General features: G+C 43.1%; 1 protein-coding gene across 1 annotated transcript in view; it reads left to right on the forward strand.

The window, feature by feature from the left end:
- LOC124552485 (putative defense protein 3) overlaps positions 1-27,239 on the forward strand; it is a 127,782-nt gene that overhangs the window by 32,570 nt on the left and 67,973 nt on the right. The window contains exon 3 of the mRNA XM_047126765.1: positions 7,543-7,768. Within this exon, the coding sequence (XP_046982721.1) occupies positions 7,543-7,768 (226 nt within the window). The remainder of the gene's footprint in view (positions 1-7,542; positions 7,769-27,239) is intronic.

The raw sequence follows: 27,239 nt of genomic DNA on the forward strand, positions 1-27,239 counted from the left end.
AGATTTTTTTTGATGAACTTTTATCTCCGAAAATACTTAATTAAAATATGTAGATGTCGAGTTTAAAATCTGTACTTATCAAAATTAAAAAACAGTAAAATTATCATTTTTATACGATCTAAAAAACATAGGGTGATTTATATATCTATGGTGCTGGTGTGGACTACTTGTCCAAACTATTTATCGTCCACATTTCACTTCCAAACATGGCCACACTCCATACAAATACTTTCAGAAATGACTTCCCAGCCGGCCGAAGTGGCCGTGCGGTTAAAGGCGCTGCAGTCTGGAACCGCGAGACCGCTACGGTCGCAGGTTCGAATCCTGCCTCGGGCATGGATGTGTGTGATGTCCTTAGGTTAGTTAGGTTTAACTAGTTCTAAGTTCTAGGGGACTAATGACCTCAGCAGTTGAGTCCCATAGTGCTCAGAGCCATTTGAACCATTTGAAATGACTTCCTGACACTTAAATCTATACTCGATGTTAACAAATTTCTCTTCTTCAGAAACGCTTAACTTGCCATTGCCAGTCTACACTTTATATCCTCTCTACTTCGACCATCATTACTTATTTTGCTCCCCAAACAGCAAAATTCATTTACTGCTTTAAGTGTCTCATTTCCTAATCTAATTCTCTCAGCATCACCCGAGTTAACTCGACTACATTCCATTATCCTCGTTTTGCTTTTGTTGATGTTCATCTTATATCCTCCTTTCAAGACACTGTCCATTCCATTCAACGGCTCTTTCAGGTCCTTTGCTGTCTCTGGTTGGTATCTAAAAAGAGTTCCGCTGAGAATGCAACAAAAGCAGCTACTTGTTTTCACGTTGCTTGTTGAACATTTGTAGCTTCCAGGGAAGTGCCATCAGTGGTCAATTTTGAGTAAAACCTACACGCATTTCTTGTTGCAATGTTAAAACTTGCTTCTTTTGCCAAAACACAGCACTGTTTACACAGTGTGAAAACTGTGAGAGAATTCTGAAACAGTGGTTTATTAACTTTATTAGCTGAGGGACTGAGGAAAAGTAAGATCAGCAGCTTACAAAACAGCACCTCCTTACTACACAAAAATAAACGCGTAATGTCTTCGTTAAAGTTGTTCCGAAACCGATAGCGTTTCTCTTCTCACCAGCTATCGATGGCCCCTAAAAATTAAATTCTTTCATCGAAAAGTCGATAACTTATGGAATAACGCGGTAAGTAAGGAAGTGTGGCAAAATAATTCTCTACGTGTGCTATTATTTGTCAAAATATATATTTTGATATCTCAAACCGTTTATGAAATATGAGGAATGTTGTGTATATTTCGTTATGACTTTATCGTTGGCACAGGGCGATCGCAAATGAGTGCGTTACGTCAGATCAGTTTTCTCGAGATTGGTGACGGATACGAAGGTCGTTGAATAAGTAATGCCCCACATTCCTTTTCTCACAACATATTGATCGTTAAAGAGTCCGCCTCCGTAGCGTAGCGGTAGCATTATCGCCTACCACGCAGGGGGCCCGGGTTCGATTCCCGGCAGGGGACCGGGTGGTATGTGCTTCTTCATCATCATTGACTCGCAAGTCTACGAAGTGCCGTCAACTGTTACGGACTTGCGAAACGGCGGCCGAATTCCCCCGAATGGGGCCTCCCGGCCAACAATGCCATACGATCATTTCCATTTTGAAACTTCCTGGCAGATTAAAACTGTGTGCCCGACCGAAACTGGAACTCGGGACCTTTTTTTTTTTATCGTTAAGATTCAGTACTTGGTGACTATATACATTAACATGTCTTGTTCGTGTCCTATTTTTCTACGTCTCCATCATGTTCTAAGGCCGTACGCCAACGTTATGGAGTAGCATGTATTCCCTGCTGATAAAAGCTCTTGTCCTGTTGGCGTCGCCTTGTTTTCACTGCATGACTGACACTCTCGTCATCTTCAAAGTGAGTTCTCCGTAGAGAATCTTTAAGTGGCCCAAAGAGATGGTCGGCACAAATAAAGGCATCCGCACGACTCAGCATGTCTGGAGCAGTGGCTGTGACAGGACGTCCCGAGCGTGGCTGATCACGGAGCTCTGTTTCTGAATTTCCTGAGGCTCTAACTTTCTTTACCCATCGCCCAACCGTACTCCTATCAACTGCAGCACCGCCATACACTGCACTCAAATGTTTACGGATGTTCACAAAGTTTCCTTTTCCGCACACAAGAAATCAGTAACAGCACGCTATTTGTAGCGTGAGCCGTATGTAGACGCCATTTTGACGCTGTACTACGGCTCTGCCATCTGCCAGAACGGTTCGAGACTTCACCCGCTCACAGAACAAACATCAAATGTGAAGCACTAACTAGGACGTTTGTCTATATATATTAACAGCTTTTTAAAAAAAAGAAATATGGGGCATTATTTATTGAACGAAGTCTGAAGAAAAATTCAATACATTAGCTACATCTACATCTACAACTACAACTACATGGATAGTCAGCAAATCACATTTAAGTGCCTGGCAGAGGGTTCATCGAATCACCTTCGGAATCCTCTATTATTCCAATCTCGTATAGCCCGCGGAAAGAATGAACACCTATATCTTTCTGTACGAGCTCTGATTTCTGTGTGAACAAAATATTTTCGCATTCGGAGGAGAAAGTTGGTGATTGGAATTTCGTGAGAAGATTCCGTCGCAACGAAAAATGCCTTTCTTTTAATGATGTCCAGCCCAAATCCTGTATCATTTCTGTGACATTCTCTCCCATATTTCGCGATGATACAAAACTTGCTGCGTTTCTTTGAACTTTTTCGATGTACTCCGCCAGTACCACACATCTAAAAGAGGACGGAAAAGCGTAATGTAGGCAGTCTCCTTAGTAGGTCTGTTACATTTTCTAAGTGTCCTGCCAATAAAGCGCAGTCTTTGGTTAGCCTTCCCCACAACATTTTCTATGTGTTCCTTCCAATTTAAGTTGTTCGTAATTGTAATATCTAGGTATTCAGTTGAATTTACGGCTTTCAGATTAGACTTATCGTGTAACCGAAGTTTAACGAGTTCCTTTTAGCACCCATGTGGATGACCTCACACTTTTCGTTATTCAGGGTCAACTGCCACTTTTCGCACCATTCACATATTTTTTCTAAATCATTTAGCAGTTTGCTTTGATCGTCTGATGACTTTGGTTCAAATGGCTCTGAGCACTATGGGACTTAACTTCCGTGGTCATCAGTCCCCTAGAACTTAGAACTAGTTAAACCTAACTATCCTAAGGACATCACACACATCCATGCCCGAGGCAGGATTCGAACCGCCGACCGTAGCAGTCCCGCGGTTCCGGACTGCAGCGCCTAGAACCGCATGACCACCGCAGCCGGCAGATTGCGATAGAAACAGTCCATCGCCATCGGAGCAACAAGAAAGCAACGATGTAAAAAGAATGCGAATGTACGCTAATCATTTCTTTTTGATCACTGCATTTGTGCCTACTTTAATTACTACAACTGCCTGCTCAAAAGACAACAAGGAAACAAGAAATTGGTATGTGAATTTTTAAAAAGAAGAGCGACTTACTCCATACTAATTTGCTCTCTAAAAAGCGATATCCCAGGCGGCGAAACATTAGTTAGCAAAGTGTAGCGGGACAATGTTCAAAACATGACTGAAAATACGTTCACTAGATAGAGATGAGAACATCTTTGATTGACATGTCACCTAAAGTCGACGTACAATTTTAAAATGTTAGAAATAAGGAAATGAAGTAATACAGAATGCTATGCTAGTAACGTACGCTGTTTTTCTACATTGTTTAGCTCTGGTATTTACAAAGTCACAGAGGAAGTATCCTAGGTTTTGGAGGCAAAAGCCGTAATTGTAATGATCTGCACTACAACAGAAACAAGAAGCACAACTTAAGGAAAAATAATGTAATGTGTGTTCCAGCTCACAAGTGACATTGAAGCATATAGTTCGTTTGACTTAGTATGGGCAGAGGTTATTTTCGACAACCGGAATAAATTAACTACTGAACCCCGGTCTCAGATGAAACAGTTGCTGAACAGTTCAAAGAAAACTTGAGTTTCATCACAAATGGGTGCCCTACTCACACAATTACAGTTGGCAGTGACTTCAATCTACCTTCCGTACGTTGACAGAAACACATTAGACCCTATTGTAGATAGAAAACAACTTCCTTCATTGTTCTAAATACTTTTTTAAATTTATTTTGAAGAATTAGTTCACGAGGCCATTCAAATTGAAAATGGTTACGAAAGCACACTTGACCTCTTAGTCACAAATAATCCTGAGCATCACGACGGATACAGGGATTAGTGAACACACAGTCGTAGCGAGGCTCAATACCGTAACAAAGAAATTCACCAAAACTAAACGCGAAATATATCTATTTATAAAAGCAACTAAAAATTCGGTTGACGTCTTTCTAAGAGACAGTCTCCAATCCTTCCAAATTATGTAAGTGAAGACCATATGTAGCTTAAGTTCAAAGAAATAGTATCAACAGCACTCGAGAGATTCATACCAAATAAATTAATAAGAGACGGAACTGAACCCCCATGGCACACAAAACACGACAGAAAGCTGCTGCAGGAGCATCGAAAAAGGCTAGTATAATTTAGACGAACGCAAAATCTCCAAGATTGGCCAAGTTTTACTGAGGCTCGAAATTTGGTGCGGATTTCAATGCGAGATGCGTTTAATACTTACCACAACGAAACTCTCTGTAGACATGTGGCGGAGAATCCAAAGAGAGTCTGGTCCTATGTTAAGTAAACCAGCGGAAAGGCTCACAAGGAGACGGCACGACCGTGGGGTCGGGCTTTTGTCCGAAATTTTGTGTGGTGATGGAGGACCCCTAACATCTCACGTGGTTAAAATATTAAGACGCACTACCCGGAAAATACCGGAAAAAATCGATCCAAAGTTTCTTAGGTGCCTTATGAGTATAAAATGTTAATCCATTGCCGAGCGGCCGTCTGGCCTAGATGTCTAGGGCTCGGATTCTTACACCAAAGGTCTGGTGTTCGATTCCTCCTCTGGCACTTCATTTTTTTCCTTCTGTCTCATTTTCTTTGGTTATCCCACCAATTATTCAGAAAGTTTTCCAAACCTACATTATCTTTAACAAATTAGTTACATTATTGAATAAAAATTATTTTCTTTATGTCCAACAACACAATTCATGGCGGTGGGTTTTTCATTTTTCATTGTAAAGTATATGAGGAGAAACATTGCCTTTTTAATCAGAATAACAAAGTCCATTGGAAAACATTCAATTTTTATACATATAATAATTATAAACAAGAACCGCAGTGGTAATTATCGTAAAAACAAACAAAGCAATAATTTTTGCGACATCTTGCGCAACATATAAAAGCGGATTTTTTACAATCACAGGGCGTTTGCAATAAATTTACGAAAATGTTTTGAGTTTCTGATAATTTTGAGGCAAACCAGGCATATTGAATCATGTCGCTGAATATTGGTGACGATAATTGACGGTGAATTATGGAATGAATTTTTATACAATCTTCCCAGCAATTAATTTCACGATTCTCCTGTAACAATACGCTGCAATTTTGCAAGCAACAGAAGGAAAAAAAAAATTGCTGGAGTAGGATTCGAACCCGAGACCTCTGGCGTAATGGTCCTAGCGCTAACCATGTAGGTCAAACGGCGACTCGGGAACGGACTAACGATTTATACTCATACGGCACCTAAGAAACTTTGGATCGACTTTTCTCGGCATTTTCCGGGTAGTGCGTCCTAATATTTTAACCACGTGAGGTGTTAGGGGTCCTCTTTCACCACACAAAATTGCGGACAAATCCCCGACCCCACGGACGTATCGTCTCCTTGTTAGATATTTTTTAATGTGTGACTTGTAAGTACTGCATCTTTTCCAGTCAACACAAACTTTAATTTTATTAATGTATTATGCCGGGTGTTACAAAAAGGTACGGCCAAACTTTCAGAAAACATTCCTCACACACAAAGAAAGAAAATATGTTATGTGGACATGTGTCCGGAAACGCTTACTTTCCATGTTAGAGCTCATTTTATTACTTCTCTTCAAATCACATTAATCGTTGAACGGAAACACACAGCAACAGAACGTACCAGCGTGACTTCAAACACTTTGTTACAGGAAATGTTCAAAATGTCCTGCGTTAGCGAGGATACATGCATCCACCCTCCGTCGCATGGAATCCCTGATGCGCTGATGCAGTCCTGGAGAACGGCGTATTGTATCACAGCCGTCCACAATATGAGCACGAAGAGTCTCTACATTTGGTACCGGGGTTGCGTAGACAAGAGCTTTCAAATGCCCCCATAAATGAAAGTCAAGAGGGTTGAGGTCAGGAGAGCGTGGAGGCCATGGAATTGGTCCGCCTCTACCAATCCATCGGTTACCGAATCTGTTGTTGAGAAGCGTACGAACACTTCGACTGAAATGTGCAGAAGCTCCATCGTGCATCAACCACATGTGTCGTACTTGTAAAGGCATATGTTCTAGCAGCACAGGTAGAGTATCCCGTATGAAATCATGATAACGTTCTCCATAGCGCCTGCACACGCTGTACTCGGTACGGAAACAACTGGTTCTCCCGTAGCACTCTCCATACAGTGACGTGGCCAACGTTACCTTGTACAGCAGCAACTTCTCTGACGCTGACATTAGGGTTATCGTCAACTGCACGAAGAATTGCCTCGTCCATTGCAGGTGTCCTCGTCGTTCTAGGTCTTCCCCAGTCGCGAGTCATAGGCTGGAATGTTCCGTGCTCCCTAACACGCCGATCAATTGCTTCGAACGTCTTCCCGTCGTGACACCTTCGTTCTGGAAATCTGTCTCGATACAAACGTACCGCGCCACAGCTATTGCCCCGTGCTAATCCATACATCAAATGGGCATCTGCCAACTCCGCATTTGTAAACATTGCACTGACTGCAAAACCACGTTCGTGATGAACACTAACCTGTCGATGCTACGTACTGATGTGCTTGATGCTAGTACTGTAGAGCAATGAGTCGCATGTCAACACAAGCACCGAAGTCAACATTACCTTCCTTCAATTGGGCCAACTGGCGGTGAATCGAGGAAGTACAGTACATACTGACGAAATTAAAATGAGCTCTTACATGGAAATTAAGCGTTTCCGGACACATGTTCACATAACATCTTTTCTTTGTTTATGTGTGAGGAATGTTTCGTGAAAGTTTGGCCGTACCTTTTTGTAACACCCTGTATACCTAATATGTCCTAGAACAGTTAGTCTAATTCTGGAAGACAACGCTCATAGCAGCGTTGAAACCTGGTCAATTTTGACTTAACATTTGTGACCGAGGGCTTATTTGTTGTAATATAAATTCCAGAGTTGTTCCTCTGAAAGGGCACGGCCGACTTCCTTCCCCACCCTTCCCTAATCCGACGCCACCGACGACCTCGCTGATCGGTCCCCTCCCTCGAATCGACCAACCGACCAAACAACAGCCGGCTTCTGGCGCGGACACAGGTGAGCTCGTGGTGAGACGTCCTTCGTTTTGGTGGGCAGTGACCATCGAGGGCGGCCGTGGCGAGCCCTTCCGGGGCTTCTTCGTGCAGGCGCGCGACGCGGCCACGGGGGCGTGGCTGGGCACGTGGGAGGAGCACCCGCCCTACACCAACGGCCTGCCGGAGTGCGCCGCCATCACGCACGGCGACAACCGGGACAAGGCGCGCGTCACGCTCACGTGGCAGGCGCCGAGGGGTGCCAGCGACGGCGGCCAGGTCTACTTCACGTGAGTACCCGCACCACACACATAGTCTACACACTGGGACTGTTGACAGTTTTAAAAGTAGCGGGAGTCCCATACATCGATATTAAAAGTATCATTATCGGCCCTCGAAATATCACATCGATATATCAACGAAAAAATATCGACTTACTGGCCTATAAAAATATCGGCTGCTCATTGTAAATATACTGCTACATCTGCATCTACATTTACATCCATACTCCGCAAGCCACCTGACGGTGTGTGGCGGAGGGTACCTTGAGTACCTCTATCGGTTCTCCCTTCTATTCCAGTCTCGTATTGTTCGTGGAAAGAAGGGTTGTCGGTATGCCTCTGTGTGGGCTCTAATCTCTCTGATTTTATCCTCATGGTCTCTTCGCGAGATATACGTAGGAGGGAGCAATATACTGCTTGACTCTTCGGTGAAGGTATGTTCTCGAAACTTTGACAAAAGCCCGTACCGAGCTACTGAGCGTCTCTCCTGCAGAGTCTTCCACTGGAGTTTATCTATTATCTCCGTAACGCTTTCGCGATTACTAAATGATCCTGTAACGAAGCGCGCTGCTCTCCGTTGGATCTTCTCTATATCTTCTATCAACCCTATCTGGTGCGGATCCCACACTGCTGAGCAGTATTCAAGCAGTGGGCGAATAAGCGTACTGTAACCTACTTCCTTTCTTTTCGGATTCCATTTCCTTAGGATTCTTCCAATGAATCTCAGTCTGGCATCTGATTTACCGACGATCAACATTATATGATCATTCCATTTTAAATCACTCCTAATGCGTATTCCCAGATAATTTATGGTATTAACTGCTTCCAGTTGCTGACCTGCTAATTTGTAGCTAAATGATAAAGGATCTATCTTTCTGTGTATTCGCAGCACATTACACTTGTCTACATTGACATTCAATTGCCATTCCCTGCACCATGCGTCAATTCGCTGCAGATCCTCCTGCATTTCAGTACAATTTTCCATTGTTACAACCTCTCGATACACCACAGCATCATCTGCAAAAATCCTCAGTGAAGTTCCGATGTCATCCACAAGGTCATTTATGTATATTGTGAATAGCAACGGTCCTATGATACTCCCCTGCGGCACACCTGAAATCACTCTTACTTCGGAAGACTTCTCTCCATTGAGAATGACATGCTGCGTCCTGTTATCTAGGAACTCCTCAATCCAATCACACAATTGGTCTAGTCCATATGCTCTTACTTTGTTCATTAAACGACTGTGGGGAACTGTATCGAACGCCTTGCGGAAGTCAAGAAACACGGCATCTACCTGTGAACCCGTGTCTATGGCCCTCTGAGTCTCGTGGACGAATAGCGCGAGCTGGGTTTCACACGATCGTCTTTTTCGAAACCCATGCTGATTCCTACAGAGTAGATTTCTAGTCTCCAGAAAAGTCATTATACTCGAACACTGGTGGTGAAACGTCCTGGCGGATTAAAACTGTGTGCGCGACCGAGACTCGAACTCGTCACCATTGCTTCTCGCGGGAAAGTGCTCTACCAGAGACGAGATACTGGCAGGAGTAAAGCTGTGAGGACCGGGCGTAAGCCGTGCTTCGGTAGCTCAGATGGTACACCACTTGCCCGCGAAAGGCAAAGGTCCCGAGTTCGAGTCTCAGTCGGGCATACAGTTTTAATCTCCAAGGAAGTTTCATATCAGCGCACACTCCGCTGCAGAGTGAAAATCTCGTTCTGCAATACTGCTGGTTTTAAAACTGTGTTTAAGTATTAAATATGCACATACCGGCCTACAAAAAAATCGGCTGCACATTGTAAATATACTGCTGGTTTTAAATCTGTGTGTTTAAGTATTGTCCTCGACTGTGAGTGTTCATCGGAGGTGAGGGTATCATCTGGAGTGCCCCAGGGAAGTGTGCTAGGTCCGCTGCTGTTTTCTATCTACATCAATGATCTTTTGGATATGGTGGATAGCAATGTGCGGCTGTTTGCTGATGATGCTGTGGTGTACGCGATGGTGTCGTCGTTGAGTGACTGTAGGAGGAGACAAGATGACTTGGATAGGATTGGTGATTGGTGTAAAGAACGGCAGCTAACTCTAAATTTAGATGAAAGTAAATTAGTGCAGGTGAATAGGAAAAAGAATCCTGTAATGTTTGAATACTCCATTAGTAGTGTAGCGCTTGACACAGTCACGTCGATTAAATATTTGGGCGCAACATTGCAGAGCGATATGAAGTGTAATGGCAGTTGTGGGGAAGGTGGATAGTCGTCTTCGGTTCGTTGGTAGAATTTTGGGAAGATGTGGTTCATCTGTAAAGGAGACCGCTTACAAAACACTAATACGACCTATTCTTAAGTACTGCTCTAGCGTTTGGGATCCCTATCAGGTCGGATTGAGGGAGGACATAGAAGCAATTCAGAGGCGGGCTGCTAGATTTGTTACTGGCAGGTTTGATCATCACGCGAGTGTTGCGGAAATGCTTCAGGAACTCGGGTGGGAGTCTCTGGAGGAAAGGAGGCGTTCTTTTCGTGAATCTTTACTGAGGAACTTTAGAGAAACAGGATCTGAGGCTGACTGCAGTACAATTTTACTGCCGCCAACTTACATTTCGCGGAAAGACCCCAAAGATAAGGTAAGAGCGATTTGGGCTCGTACAGAGGCATATAGGCAGACATTTTTCCCTCGTTCTGTTTGGGAGTGGAACAGGGAGAGAAGATGTTAGTTGTGGTACGAGGTACCCTCCGCCACGCACCGTATGGTGGATTGCGGAGTATTTATGTAGATGTAGATGATTCTCCGTTCCCGGTAGCTGAGTGGCCAGCGCGACAGAATGCAATCGTAAGGGCCCAGGTTAGATTCCCGGCTGGGTCAGAGATTTTCTTCGCTCAGGGACTGGGTGTCGTGTTGTCCTAATCATCATCATTTCATTCCCATCGACGCGCAGGTCGCCGAAGTGGCGTGAAATCGAAAGACTTGCACCCGGCGAACGGTCTACCCGACGGGAGGCCCAAGTCACACGACATTTATTTATTTAGTAGTGATTTATTATTAGATATTCTGTATATGGACGAGCTACACTGAAGAGCCAAAGAATCTGGTTCACCTGCCTAATATCGTGTAGCGCCCCCGCGAGCAGGCAGAGTTGGCGCAACACGACGTGGCATGGACTCGACTAATGTTTGAAGTAGTTGTGGGGGGAACTGACACCATGAATCCTGCAGGGCTGTCCATAAATCCGTAAGAGTACCATGGCCTCCTCTGAACAGTACGTTGCAAACCATCCCAGATATGCTCAAAATGTTCATCTGGCGGCCAGCGCAAGCGTTTAAGCCGGCCCATGTGACCGAGCGGTTCTAGGCTCTTCAGTCCGGAACCGCGCGACCGCTACGGTCGCGGGTTCGAATCCTGCCTCGGGCATGAATGTGTATGATGTCCTTAGGTTAATTACGTTTAAGTAGTTCTAAGTCTACGGCACTGATGACCTCAGATGTTATGTCCCATAGTGCTCAGAGTCATTTGAACCATTTTTTGAACTAACTGCATATACATGGCACAATTATAGGCGTCCAATGGGTCCGTCGTTCAGTTTCGATACATATCGGATTTGCCTGGAAAAGTAACGCCAGCGACATAGCAGCTGAAGTCTCAAAATAGCGTGGTGAAGCTAAGCGTTGCAGCTTCTGTTGGTGGCGTCAAGCGCCGATTACGTCAGCATATCCCCTCACACGTCTTCGCCCACCGGGAAAACGAATCTCGTCATTGAGATTTTTGTTTATCAACGTCAGCCACTATTTTTGAAGAATGCCGATATGAAGAAATAGGACGCTAGTTGCGTTAAAAATTGTTTAGTAACAGAATTGGTGTTGTATACATCCACATCGGGAGATTTCTTATTCCCTTCACACCGCCAGCCGCAGTGCAATCGGACTTCTGTTTGCCGCCTATACTTGCTTCACACAATCAAAGAGAAAGACTGGACGTGATGGGAACAAAATATAGTAAGACTCCTTCACACTGTGAAAGTAAAATAATGTTCTATTATTATGTCAAAAATCCGCCTCAGTTGCGAAACGTTACTGGTCTTCACCCAGGTTTCAGCTAGAGTTATCTAGCCTTCTTCAGAAGCATAAAATGAACTAATAAATGTCTGAATAACGCACGGTCAAACATAAAAGGCTAAAGTGTTCCAACGTAGCGTCTGCGGCTAACCGACCGCTTTCCACGAAGTGGGGCCGGGGCTGTTCCTCAGCTGAGTACTTGAGTAGCTTGACACGGTACCACCGTGCCTTATTCTGGCATGTATTAGTTTATTTTATGCTTCTGAAGAAGGCTAGATTACTCTAGCTGAAACCTGGGTAAATACCAGTACCATTTCACAACTGAGGCGGATTTTTGGCGTATTATCACAGTTGCTGACAGGTCTGGAACTTGTTAAAAATTCCTAGATGTTCTATTATAATTTCAAGACAATAACTTCATATATTTACCGAAAAAAATGTAAAATAAACATATCGGGGCTCGATATTGCAATTTAGATGTCGACATATTGGGGAAGGGTTTTTATCGATATATATCGATATTTTAGTAAAAATTCGATATATTGATATTTTATCAAAAGCCCTGCTCCACACCAGGTCTGCTTCACGTGAGCCCCGCTGACACTGCCTGTCGCACAGTTACTCTCCGCGGACGGGAATTATCATTCGCTGCACTGTCCAACACGCATCCTCCACCAAATAATCAAATTCTCTTCCCTCCTCTACAGACCAAAGTCTTACTTACCATTCACTCCTCACCACCTCTGAGACTGTACCGCTTGTAAGCTCTCTGCTGTCAATCTGTTACCAAAATTTAATTAATTTTCGGCAATTGCACTGTTTTAATCGATAGCAGAGCGTTCCCTGTATTCACTTCTAGCAATGACCATAGTGTCATATTACGAGTCTGCACTACTGTCGACTGCAATAGTATTGTACTACTGGTCTGTAAAACAGTACCGTCAGTTTCGTACAGTCTCTCATCTGACATATCCAAGTCAGCTGTAAGGACGAGGAGCGTACAGTATGCTGATGTAACACCTTTTATGTCCGCCAGTCTCCGTTGAAAAATGTGTGACGTCATGGAATTTTCCAGCTTCAGTCCCTGTAGTTTAATGAACTTACAATAGGTGGCAGCACTTCTAACAACCCTACCACAACAAAGGTAAAATTTAATTATGATTGTAGTGTTTCTCACGCTGCTAAATATTGCATTTTCGGGCAACAACAAAGTTACATTATGTGGCAGGTGTCATTAGAGCACAGTTAATAAAGTCATTTCTTGAAATAATGGATAAACTAGACACTCATCTTTTCGTGTTCCCCACGCTAGTCTCGTTGTGAACTCATGGCTCAATCGACGAAAATCTAGGTAGCGATGATTCCAAGCTCGGATGCAAAGAGGCCTAGGTGTTATTCAGCGATATTCAAAAGTTTCATAGATGTGTTTCATAAACCATTCCTGAAGATTAAACTTTTGCAAGTTAGCAAATGATGATGTAAAAAGTAATTAGTACTCCGAATTTAAGTTACACTTCTTTTTTATTACTTTTGTTGCAATACCACGTAGCTCAAAAAACATCACTTCACAATATAAAACATACTTGAAAATATCTTCCTCACTTTTAAAGTTCACATTTTATGAACTGACTACAATTTGCGTCTTTTCAACATGACGACCAAGACTTGAATCTCTAATAATCGCTTACGCGCCCAAAAATCAGAGTTACAAGTACGTCAAAGATCATAGTGACAAAAAGAAAGAATTCACATATGAATAATATCATTGCAATATAAACATATCGATGTATCAAAGTACCTCTACATTTATGAAATCAAATCTGAATGTTGTATCAGAAATATGTTAACCACTTTACAGAAACACAGTAGAATATTGCTGGTATCGAGAGGTTGAAGTGAGGGGCCGTAATGGTTAGGTAATTCAAGTACCATTACACACTGCACGTAGCCTTTAAAATGGCGTCTGTAATCCAGGTGCATTCCAAGCAGAGACAGCTGCCACTGAGTTTCTTTCGGCGGAAAACGGGAGGATCACAGATATTCGTAGGCGCTTGTAGAATGTCTGTGGGGACCTGGCGGTGGACAAAAGCGAAGAGAATCGTTGGGCGAGGAGTCTGTCATCACTGTAGTAAGGTCCCCATGTCCCGCCTGCCAGCTGGATGCAGCCTTCTCTGACAGCGGCCATGTTGGAACGTGCGGACACTCATTCGAGGTGATCGACGGATCACAATCAAACACCTCTCTGCACAACTGGTGCTGACTCACTCGTCCACCAGTATTCTGAGACGTGTGCTCACTCGGTTCCTTGCAGCATAACAGAAGACTACAAACAGCAACAAAGGACCATCTATGTGGAACTGCTTGTGGTTTATGAGGCTGATCGTGACAGTTTCTTGTTGAATGTCGTCACAGGTGATGAAACATGGGTTCATCAGTTCGAACCGGAAACAAAACCCTCAATCCATCGAGTGGCGCCACGCCACGTCTCCGCCAAAGACAACGTTTAAAGCCGCATCCTCAGCAGGTCTAGTCTAAATATAGATAAATGTAAATTCATGCAGATGAATAGGAAAAAGAATTCCGTAATGTTTGAATACTCCATTAGTAGTGTAGCGCTTGGCACAGTCACGTCGATTAAATATTTGGGCATAACATTGCAGAGCGATATGAAGTGGGTCAAGCATGTAATGGCAGTTGTGGGGAAGGCGGATAGTCGTCTTCGGTTCATTGGTAGAATTTTGGGAAGATGCGGTTCATCTGTAAAGGAGACCTCTTATAAAACATTAATACGACCTATTCTTGAGTACTGCTCGGGCGTTTGGGATCCATATAAGGTCGGATTGAGGGAGGACATAGGAGCAATTAAGAGCCGGGCTGCTAGATTTGTTACTGGTAGGTTTGATCATCACGCGAGTGTTACGGAAATGCTTCAGGAACTCGGGTGGGAGTCTCTAGAGGAAAGGAGGCGTTCTTTTCGTGAATCACTACTGAGGAAATTTAGAGAACCAGCATTTGAGGCTGACTGCAGTACAATTTTACTGCCGCCAACTTATATTTCGCGGAAAGACCACAAAGATAAGATAAGAGAGATTAGGGCTCGTACAGAGGCATATAGGCAGTTATTTTTCCCTCGTTCTGTTTGGAACAGGGAGAGAAGATGCTAGTTGTGGAGCGAGGTACCCTCCGCCACGCACCGTATGGTGGATTGCGGAGTATGTATGTAGATGAAGAAGTCTGTGCAGGCGAGACGAGCTCACTAAACTTCATTGGGATGTTCTTCCTCGTTCACCCTACAGCCCAGATCTCGCACCCGCCGGCTTCCATGTCTTTGGTCCGACGAAGGATGCGCTCCATGGGAAGCAGTACATGGATGATGAGATGATTCTTGATGCAGCAAAACGTTGCGTCCAATATCGACCAGTAGAGCCGTGTCATGCTGGCTGGCATACAGACCGTCCCAGTAAGGTGGTGGAAGACCATCACACTGAACGGAGACCGGCCGCGGTGGCCGAGCTGTCCCAGGCGCTTCAGTCCGGAACCGAGCGACTGCTACGGTCTTAAAAAAATGGCTCTGAGCGCTATGGGACTCAACTGCTGTGGTCATCAGTCACCTATAACTTAGAACTAATTAAACCTAACTAACCTAAGGACATCACACACATCCATGCCCGAGGCAGGATTCAAACCTGCGACCGTAGCGGTCGTTCGGCTCCAGACTGTAGCGCCTAGAACCGCACGGCCACTCCGGTCGGCGTTACGGTCTCAGGTTCGAATCCTGCCTCGGGCATGGATGTGTGTGATGTCCTTACGTTAGTTAGCTTTAAGTAGCTCTAAGTTCTAGGGGACCGATGACCTCAGTCCATAGCGCTCAGAGCCATTTGAACCTTTTTTTGTGACCGACCCATCGCTCAGTAATCATTTGATTTAAACATTCCCGCACTTCCAGATGTGGCGGTGCTCCATCCTGTTGGTAAATGAAGTCGTTGGAATCGGTCTCCATCTGTGGGAAAGAAAACTTCTCATGCATATCGAGATATGTGCTTCCTGTAACTGTTCTTGGCAAAGAAAACTGCACAAAACACACAAAATTTTGGAGAGTCCCTATCATGTTGTACAACTTCATATGGTTGTTCCGTACCCCATATTTTCACATTGTGACGGTTCACCTTTCCGTTTAAATGGAATGTTGCTTCGTCACTAAACATTAAAGAAAACTGTCGTCGTCCATCTTGTCAAGAACTGAATTCTAGAACTCTTCACGTTGTTGTTCGTCACCTTGACGAAGAGCTTGCAGTAGCTGAATTTTGTACGGTTTAATGTGCAAAAGTCGACGCAACACGCGTCAGACGGTCATTGGGGGCGTGTTGAGCTGTCGAGCTGCACGGCGAACGGATTTCTGCGGACTCCTTGTGAAACTAAAGCGGATGCGTTCGACGTCTGTGTCAGGCACTCGGGGACAGCCCGGCGATCTGCCTTCACACAATCAACCTGTTTCTCGGAATTGATCATGCCATCGTGTAATTCTCTGTGCTGTAGGAGGATCCACACCACACCTAGTACGAAAGTCACGCTGAACAGTTATTAAGGATCCGCACTGCCCGAAACGTAGAACACAAAACGCTTTCTGTCGCGACACCATTTTTACTAGAACTGAAATAGGAGCACACAGCGGGAGCCATGTAAGACTCGAGTGTTTGCTCTTTCCAACAGTATGTTGTTCACGCGCATATCACAAATAACATAATAGTTACGATTTTTTAAAATCAGTTGACTCTTTTTGATAGGCCCTGTAGTTTCGAAGTCATAGAGCGATTGGTGAACAGAGAGAGTGTCAGCGATGTTCCATTGCTTGGTTGCACAGGGCTCAACAAGAGGCAAGGTAGTGAACAGTACTAGTTACTCCCTTCCCTTAGCAGGGACAGACCCGCTAAACTCTTCGGACACACCAGCACTTTTCTTGTGGACACCCCAAGTGTGGTACAGTATATACGTTCAGTTTGCTGTTATAATTTTGAATTAGTTATAATGTCGTTATTTCACCTTCTAGTAAATTTCAGATTTTACTTAGTACTACATCTAAGTACTTATTTTCGTGGTTGTAGTTTGGTTGTATTTTATTAGTTTTTTTGTTTAGAAGTAACTTTGATTACAAAGCCTTTGTCCATGAGTAGATGCTTCCAAGTGTAACTGAAGATCAACCAGCTGAGTCTTTCATGTTTTTGTTTACTCCTAAATTCAAATGCCTATTCATTCAGGAAACTTTTAAGCTCTCATACATCAGTATTAGTGCGATTTTAATGTGTTAGTTGATGCTTTAGTCTCGATCTGGCACTGTAGTCGATCAAAGCTCATCCTAGGCACTTGACATTTTCACCAACAAAGGATAAAGACTGAAGAATGAACGAACACACTGATATCACACGAATTCTGACATGAAGAGTTTTAAAAGCTTGCTAAATAAACATGCATTTGAATTAAGGAGCATCTCATGGACAAATGCTACGAAATCAAGACGCCTTCACACGCGAAAAAGCATGAAATACAACTGAAAATATATCTACAACTCTGTTATTTAAAAGCCTACGAACATGAACATCGAAATGAAAGGAACTCCATCTTACGTGAAGTACGTATTTTGTCGCGTTAGTAAAGGCACATATTCTAGCAGAACAGGTAAAGTATCCTCTAAGAAAGCATGGTAAGTCTCTCCTCTCATCCTTGGTTCTACAATAAGAAGCGCTAACAAACAGTCATCAACAATATGTGCCTAAACGGAACTCTTTGTTGATGTCGTCATTACACAATTTCATTAGGATTCTCGACAGTCCGCAATAAGGAATAGGAGTGGTTCCAAAATTGAACCTTGTGGGGCTCCCTTCGTGATTTCTTCCTTGTCACTAAAATTTTATTCCTCAATGTGTGAGGGATATTTCCTGAAAATTTGGCCATGACTTTTTGTTACGCACTGTATATGAAGATGTAGGGTCGAAATGGATAGCTCTGTGTTGATGTCCGCGGAAGAAGCGTACAAACCTACCTCGTTCACAGAGATTTGTTTATACAAATAAACGTTAGCGATATTCCAGTGCCTAGAGCTCATCAAACCGATGGAAATAATGAGTGCGAACTGAGAGTCGAGGACAGAGAACGTCCGGAAACGGTGCGGATTTGAAAGCAGAATGATGAGTTACTTAACAGCGTTGCAGACTAATGCTCGTTAGAAAACGACGTGAGCGCTTATAAACGGAGGCCACTTTCTCCACATGCGTTCCGCTAGCCAGGAACAGAGCAGCCGCTCGGAGAGATTGCATAAGCAGAGATAATCGTGAGCCTAGTTTGCAGCAGATCGCCGGCTGCCAGACGTAATAATAATACCAGAAAAGCGCGCTCACAGAACGGAGAAAGTTGACTCCGTTAACGACGCCACAGATTCCGCACCGCGGAGGTAGCTACGCATCCCGCCGCCCGAGGCGCTACACACAAAGTTGCTCAAGTAGTTTCCTCTGCAGTCGCGAAGAATGCGCTGGCCGTCGTGCCCGTTACACCATGTGGGACTGTGAACATAGTCGAATACGCTAGTTTTCTTTTGACTGTGGTTGTGAAATCATAACTGTCAAAAAATGAGTTTCACATTGCTGTACGGCACCCGCATCATTCTAGCACACCCTACAGTAGATAATCCTAATTCACTTCACCCGAAACATGCATAACCAAAAATGTATTGTATTGTATTGTATTTTAATTGGTCCTGTGAATCATACACTGTACAGGGGTACATAATGATATAGGACAAGTCAAATAATTTGCAATAAAGTTTAACAGAAAAACTGTTGTATGGTTTTCAGTATATAGAATATAACTAACATATGGAATTAACATTTCACAAATACACAAATAAATTTTACACGCACACATTTCATACTTTCGGCCTTGATTATACAGACGCACACATATGGAATAGACCACGTATAATACACAGATAAATCTACATGTATGCATTTCTTATTTTGGCCTTAATTGTATAAAATATTAAAATTTTTCTCATATTTACATTGTAAATAAAAATTCATCAACACTATAATAGCAATTCTGTAGCAAGTAGTCACTCACTGCAGTTTTGAATTTATGCATGCCAGTTATTGCCTTAATTTTTTAGGTAGTTTGTTACACAGTTTTTTTCCTGCTTGCAAGGGTCCTTTCTGTTTTAGTGTTGTATGTGAAAACTGCATATGTATATCTTTATTATTCCTTGTGTTGTATGAATGGATGTTTTAGTTTTTTGGAGCAATCTTGCTATTTTCATCTACGATTTTCCTTATAAACATTATTGTTTCTAGGATATAGAGGCATGGAAATGGAAGAATATGAAGCTTTTTAAATGATGGTTTGGATGAAGATTGAGGTGCTGAGCCTTCCATGGCTCTTATAATTCTTTTTTGTGCAATAAAACAGCTTTTGCTGGGTGGTGAATTTCCCCAGTAAATTAAACCATATCTTAGTAGTGATTCTGCTTGGGCATAGTACACATTTTTTATGGCTTGGATTCATGTGCATCAAGCAAGAATTTTTATACTATAACAAATGATATTTAATTTACTACATAGGTGTTGTGTGTGTTTCTGCCATCTTAGGTCATCTTGGATCCAAACTCCCAAAAATTTGGTGCTATTTACAATTTCAAGTCTTTTGCCTAACAGTTCTATGGTTGCAGTTAAAGGCTGTTTATTCTGCGCTGTTTGTAGATGCATAGTGTTTGTTTTATGTGTGTGTATTATTAAGTTGTTCATTGTGAACGATTCTGATACATGTGAAGTGCTCTTTTTTATTTCATTTTGGACCTCTTCTGGGGTCTTTCCTTTGATACGTGTATTTGTATCATCGGCATATTTAATGTACTTATAGCTAGGGCTGGATGGTTCCAGGTCATTTACAAACAGCAAGAACAAGATTGGTCCCAGTACGGAACCCTGCGGCACACTGTATTTAATACACTGCAGTCGGCAAATGCAAAATTTGTGCTTGCCATTTGCCATAAATATCATTACAGGATTTCGATTTTACGAAGAGTACTCCACGGCATTGGTCCCTTACCTACCTTGTATTTATCGTGAATCTCTCACCCATCACAAAGTTCCAAGCGACTGGATAAAAGCGCACGTGACTCCCGTATATAAGAAGGGTAAAAGAACGGACCCGCATAATTATAAGCCGATATCCCTAACTTCGGTTTGCTGCAGAATCCTTGAACATATTCTCAACTCGACTATAAGAAACGTTCTTGAGAATGAGAGGCTTATGTCCACGAATCAGTATGCTTACGCTGGTGCGAAACGCAGCTTGCCCTTTTCTCACACGATTACTACGAACTATCGATGTTTCTAGATTTCCAGAAGGTATTTGATACGGTGGCACATTGCAGACTGTTAACGAAGGTGGCTTTAAGACTTCCTGAATAGCAGAACCCAGTATGTTGTCCTCGACGGAAAGTCTTCATCAGAGACAAGGGTATCGACTGGAGTGCCCCAGGGAAAAGTGAAATCCGCTGTTGCTCTCTATATTCATACATGATTTGGCGGACAAGGTAGGCAGCAATCTGCGGTTGTTTGCTGATGATGCCATAATGTACGGTAAGGTGTGGAAGTTGAATGACTTAGACAAAATTTCTAGTTGGTGTCGTGAATGGTAGCTCTGAATGTGGAAAAATGTAAATTAATGTGGATGAGCAGGGAGAACAAGTTGTTTAAATGTCTGGGCGTAACGCTGTAATGCGATAAGAAATAGAACGATCATGTCAGAACTGTGATAGAGAAGGCAAATGGTCAACTTCGGTTTATTGAGACAATTTTAGAAAAGTGTGGTTCACTTGCAAAGGAGACCGCATATAGGACTTGGTGCGATCTGTTCCTGGGTATTGCTCGAATGTTTGGGATCCGTACCAGGTCGGATTAAAGGAAGACATCGAATCATTTCAGAGGCGGGTTGCTAGATTTATTACCGGTAGGTTCGAGGGTCATTCAATAATCAAAGAGACAAATTGGTCTGGAGAAAAAAGCGTTTACAAAACAATACTTTTTCTACTTTTCAACATAATCCTCTTGAACATTGATGCACTTGTTCCAACGGGCTACAAACTTTTTTCTCCCGGCTGCAAAGAACTCTTTATCTTGATGTTTGAACCAATTTCCCACAAACTTTTTCACGTCCTCGTCCTGGAACCTCTTCCCACGTAATGCCTCCTTCACGTCACCAAACAAATGCAAATCACTAGGTGCTAAATCATGACTGTAAGGGAGATGAGGCAGTACTTCCCAGCCCATTTTGTCGATGGTTTCACTGCTTAGTTGAGCAATATGAGGACGTGCGTTGTCTTGCTGGAGAATCACACCTCTCCTCTGAGATCCATGACGTCTCTGTCTCATGGCTGGCTTCACCTTGTTCAAAGGCAAATCCGAGTAGTGTTGGCTGTTCATTGTACGCTGATCTTCGAGATAATCACAAAAAACTGGACCTTCAGCATCCCAAAAGTCTGTCAACATGACTTTTCCTGCTGATGCTTTGGTTCTAAATTTTTTTCTTTACAGGTGAGTTGGTGTTCTTCCGCTCCGTGTTTTGTCTTTTTGATTCTGGCTCATAATAGTGAACCCAAGTTTCATCACACGTTAAGATTTTGTTGGGACCCGTCTTGAACATGTTTTGCGGTACTTCAGCTTGTTACAGTTAATGTTATGAACTGTACTAATACTAACTTGAACCTTATCAACTATCATTTCCACAGTCACAGGGCAGTCGGCACGAATGATGTCATCAACTCGACTTTCAAGTGAGGGAATTGAAACTGCAACTGGTCGGCCGGAACGGTGTTCGTCAGTCACTGAGTCGCGAGCATTTTTGAACTGCTCTACCCACTTGTAAAAATATGCACTATTCATACAACCTTCACCATAGACCTTAGACATTCCACAGTATATATGTGCTGGTTTCTCGCCTTCAGCAAGTAAAAAACGAATAACAGAACGTTGTTCAACTAATGTGGACGTTCCAAGCTGACTCGCTATCTTGAAACGTATTTTTGAGCTTATAAACAAAACAATTTATCTCTTTAATTACTGAATGAACATCGTAAAAAGGATATAACAAAGTGGCTAACAAGGAACGTGTCCTATTCTCGGATAACACGTTGAAACCTCTTCTATATGAGCTTTTTTGAAGAACCAACTCAAGGGCCGCGAAGTATTCCGTCGATAAGATTCTACGAAGTGCTGGTCACGTTGCTTTTCGCCTTCCTCCTCTCCACGCGGAATTAAGTCCAACAGAGAGTATTTGGTCTATTGTGAAAGGGCGGGAAGCTTCTAGCAACGTTCTCTGGAACGTAACGTCTGTGAAAAATTTGTGCGAGAAGAAATTTAATTAAGTGACTAGAGAAGATAGGATACCAGTGTGCGAACTCGTCAAAAAGCTTGGAGGGAGAATACATGCAGCAAGAAATCTCTTCCGACGATGAAACAGATGAAATAATTATATGTTTAGAAGGCATAGATAGTGACAGCGAAAGTGATTTTGGCGATTCTCTCTATGAAGACGACAGATAACTTGAAGAAGTAACTGAGCTAGCTGACTGCTTGAAGGCGAGTACATCTACATCTACATGGATAATCTACAAATCATATTTAAGTGCCTGGCAGAGGGATCATCGAACCACCTTCCGAATCCTCTATTATTTCAATCCCGTATAGCGCGCGGAAAGAACGGACACCATGTCTTACCGTACGAGCTCTGATTTCCCTTATTTTATCGCGGTGATCGTTCCTCCCTACGTAGATCTTTGTCAACAAAATATTTTCGCATTCGGAGCAGACAGCTGGTGATTGGAATTTCGTGAGAAGATTCGGCCGCAACGAAAAACTCCTTTGTTTTAATGATGTCCAGCCCAAATCCGGTATGATGTCCGTGACACTCTGTCCCCTATTTCACGGTAACACAAAATGTGCTGCCCTTCTTTGAACTTTCTCGATGTATACCTTCAGTCCTATGTGGTAAGCATCCCACACCAGGCAGCAGTATTCTAAAAAGAGGACGGACAAGGGTAATGTAGGCAGTCGCCTTAGAAGATCTGTTACATTTTCAAAGTGTCCTGCCAATGAAACGCACTCTTTGGATAGCATTTCCCACAACATTTTCCATCTCTTCCTTCCAGTTTGCCGGCCGGAGTGGCCTAACGGTTCTAGGCGCTACGTTCGCAGATTCGAATCCTGCCTCGGGCATGGATGTGTGTGATGTCCTTAGGTTAGTTAGGTTTAAGTAGTTCTTAGGGGACTGATGGCCTCACATTTTAAGTACCATAGTGCTTAGAGCCATTTGAACCGTTTTGAACCTGATTCCAAGAACGTAACAACACCAGTGTACGTGTGCTACGGCTTCTGACCAATCATTGCATTTGTGTTTTTTTACATCAGGGTTAGTCTTATGGTGAACGGAGTATAGTGCTCCTGGAGTGTCATGAGAATTGTCCATCCCACTAACAACAACACGGAAGGTTCCGCGGTCTATTTTACACTGGCGCCCGTAAGAGATCCAGGCGGTGCACCAACTGAAACCTCACGATCTGCAGCAGCGTCATGAATTTGCTCTTCGGTTTCTGGCAGGCACAGATTGAAGTTGCCTGGAAATATTCTATGGAGTGGCGAGGCACGATTTACAGAACAGGGTGCACTGAATACACACAACTGCCGAATTCGGGATACCGTTAAGCCGTGAGGTGTGAACGAAGAGCCACTGCACTCGCCGTATGTCGCTCTGTGGTGTGGATTCAAAAACACCATTAATCTCTGAAGTTAAAATATGCTGGTTTAAGTTTCCTTTAATTTATGTCTATGGTCACAAACATTTTGTTAACGGGTTGTAAGGAAGCAGCACACTCACGCCTTATAAAATTCACATCAGTCTTTCCATTGTGTGCCAGCCTAGTGCGCTGTCACTAGCTCTGACGTCATAAATATTGCGCAATACTTTAAAATGAAGTAAATAACCTGAAACGTTTCTAGCATGTCAGGAGTAATACTAAATCAACATGTGTTGAATATGTTCAATAACTTTAACCATTTTCGAAATTTGGACGTTTTTCTGTTAAAATCATTGGCGCAACAGATAAGAGCTAGAAACTTAAAAATTTATATTTAGATTCCTTTTGCATAATAATTTAGTAGAAACAGTATTCTGGATCTCACAAATTAAAATTTTAGTTGAAATTTGTGATTTTCTGGTTTTTGTCTTAGAAATTAAGGAAGCAAGATAGATTAAGTAGGTGAATAAATTAAGCTAGGATGTTTAAATTTAAGTAGAAGGGAGATCCGCTATAATCATAAAAATGTGATAAGTTTCAACAGAACAACTATAAAACTATAGCTATAGCGTATCTCCAAAGAGCAAGTTCAGAGCTCATCTACTGCATGTAGTGTAATTAAATTAATTCTCTGGCCCACGTCAGACTTTTATTTTGATTACTTACTTGTGCGCTGATTGCACAATTAAATTGAAAGCTTCATCGTCCATAGCAAAGGAAGCAATGATTTATTCGATAACTTAAAGTGGTGCATTACTAGCCCAGCGGCTAGTCGGGAGAGCCGATTTGATCAGGCGTTCCCTTAGCCGTCCACACCGCGGCTTTATATGTAAGAACGCTGCGCGAGGAAGCAAGGCCCCAGTTCTCTCCAGACGCTGAATAGCGCACCACCTGTGCCGGGAGTCGCGGCGCGTCGGTATCATTGCTATAAACAGCCTCGGATGCAGTAATAAGTTACTCGGGATACCCGTAACCATGAAATCGTTTTCGAGTGAAGTGTTAATTTTGGGATGACATTAATGATCTATCTTTAGTTTGCGTATGTCGTATTTTCACGTGCTGCCGCGGGACAGACATTCTACCATTATTTAGCGTGGCGTTTGGTGAACATTATCATCAAATTATGGCGAGCATTCACTTAAACATTTAATTTGAACAGTTATAGTTGCATCAGCGCATTAGACTCTGAAATGCTCTGGTAGTTGGATTGTGTGGATTCTTTTTGGCCTGTGACTTTCAGAATATAGTGAACATTTTAGAGAGAATGGTTTTTGATTATGAATCCCAGACAATCTCCTAATTCCTCAGAGCTATAAGCTGTAGCTATAAATGTATTTCTCAGATGAAGTGGGCACTAGGAATTCTAATTACAGGCTTCACGTTTTGCTAATCACTTTCTGGTTGCCAATATTGTAGTTAGAGAGGCAGTGTTGAGAACGGCAAACCACAGCATTAAATAAATAATAGGAACATTAACAATTATTCCACCCGCCGCCCCACTGTTTTATTCGCGACAACGGCACAGCTTGTGATATTCTTGGTTATTAGGCCGCGTCACATTACCTCTAAAATAATCGATGTTTCGACCGCTCTGCTGGGATCTTCCTCAGGATCTTCCGGCGTCCAGTACTGCTAGAACACTGCAGTAGTGGAGACAAGATGATCACCAGTAGTGGACACCGGAAGATCCTGAGGAAGATCCGAGCAGAGGGGTCGAAACATCGATTATCTTAGAGGAAATATGACGCGGCCTAATGACGCAGAAGATTTTAACTTCAGTGACAACGGCTACGAAAACCTGTAGACCTTTATTCTCTGTCCGTTCTCCGTAAAGAGCACAGCCAGAGGGCCTGCCAGGTACACTCTAACGTATGCACGTTCTCGAGACCTCCTTGTACGGCTAGTGATTCCTGCTTTGGAAGAGCGCAGCTGTGTTGAAACCACTCTGTTCATGCAAGCTGGGACAACACCTCATGTCGCTCGCCCAGTGAAAGATCAAAGATCTGCTTAATGCAGCCTGCCTTTAAAGTGTTATCTCCAGAGCTAATGTGAATCCATGTGACTTTGGCTGTGGGGATGTCTAAAACAACGCTTTTACCCAGGGACGCGTTCGGTCTCTACCTGATCAGAAGGCAAACTATACAGTAACAATGTGACACCTTAACTTTTCTCGGGGAATTGAATGTTCAAATAACTTACGGGTTTGCTGCCGGGTGATGTCGTCGACCACCGCCGGTATCTCGACAGGAGCACACCCTGCTATTCTCAAGGCACAACTGCGAGGAGGAAGCAATGTGCAGGGGAATTTAATACCTCGGTTCACAGAGGAGAAACAAGGAAGATACCATACACAGAACAAGTAACCGTAGAATCAACACACAACCAAAGATAACCAACATCAGAAATATCGATAGTGACAATCAGCAGGTGAAGTAGCACTAATTCTGTCCCTCTGTTTTTTGATGAGAGACAGAGCTGGATTCCAAGCAGCATTTAAACAAAATCCACCATCTCTGTTTATAAGGTTACTTGATAGTTTGATTTCAACAACACGGATATTCTGCCTTGCACGTCCAGCTGTTGCGATAGTGTTATTAAGGAAGCTGTTGAAATCAAACTATCAAGCAATCTTATAAACAGAGATGGTGGATTTTGTTTAAATGCTGCTTGGAATCCGGCTCTGTCTCTCATCAAAAAACAGAGGGACAGAATTGAATCTCAATGTAGACAAGTGTAATGTGCTGCGAATACATAGAAAGAAAGATCCCGTATCATTTAGCTACAATATAGCAGGTCAGCAACTGGAAGCAGTTGAATCCATAAATTATCTGGGAGTACGCATTAGGAGTGATTTAAAATGGAATGATCATATAAAGTTGATCGTCGGTAAAGCAGATGCCAGACAGATTCATTGGAAGAATCCTAAGGAAATGCAATCCGAAAACAAAGGAAGTAGGTTACAGTACGCTTGTTCGCCCACTGCTTGAATACTCGGCAGTGTGGGATCAGTACCAGATAGGGTTGATAGAAGAGATAGAGATCGAACGGAGAGCAGCGCGCTTCGTTACAGGATCATTTAGTAATCGCGAAAGCGTTACGGAGATGATAGATAAACTCCAGTGGAAGACTCTGCGGGAGGGACGCTCAGTAGCTCGGTATGGGCTTTTGTAGGAGTTTCGAGAACATAGCTTCATCCAGGAGTCCAGCAGTATATTGCTCCCTCCTACGTATATATCGCGAAGAGACCATGAGGATAAAATCAGAGACATTAGAGCCCACACACAGGCATACCGACAATCCTTCTTTCCACGAACAATACTAGACTGGAATAGAAGGGAGAACCGATAGAGGTACTCTAGGTACCCTCCGCCACACACCGTCAGGTGGCTTGCGGAGTATGGATGTAGATGTAGATGCAGATGCAGAATTAACGCTACCTCACCTGTGGATTAGTAGTCATTATCGACATTTCTGATGTTGGTTATCTTTGGTTGTGTGTTGACTCTACGGTTACTTGTTCTGTGTGTTGTATCTTCCTTGGTTCTCCTCTGTGAACCGAGGTATTAAATTCCCTTGCACATTGCTTCCTGCTTG

This window comes from Schistocerca americana, chromosome 10 (genome assembly GCF_021461395.2).
Source record: "Schistocerca americana isolate TAMUIC-IGC-003095 chromosome 10, iqSchAmer2.1, whole genome shotgun sequence".
NCBI lineage: Eukaryota > Metazoa > Arthropoda > Insecta > Orthoptera > Acrididae > Schistocerca > Schistocerca americana.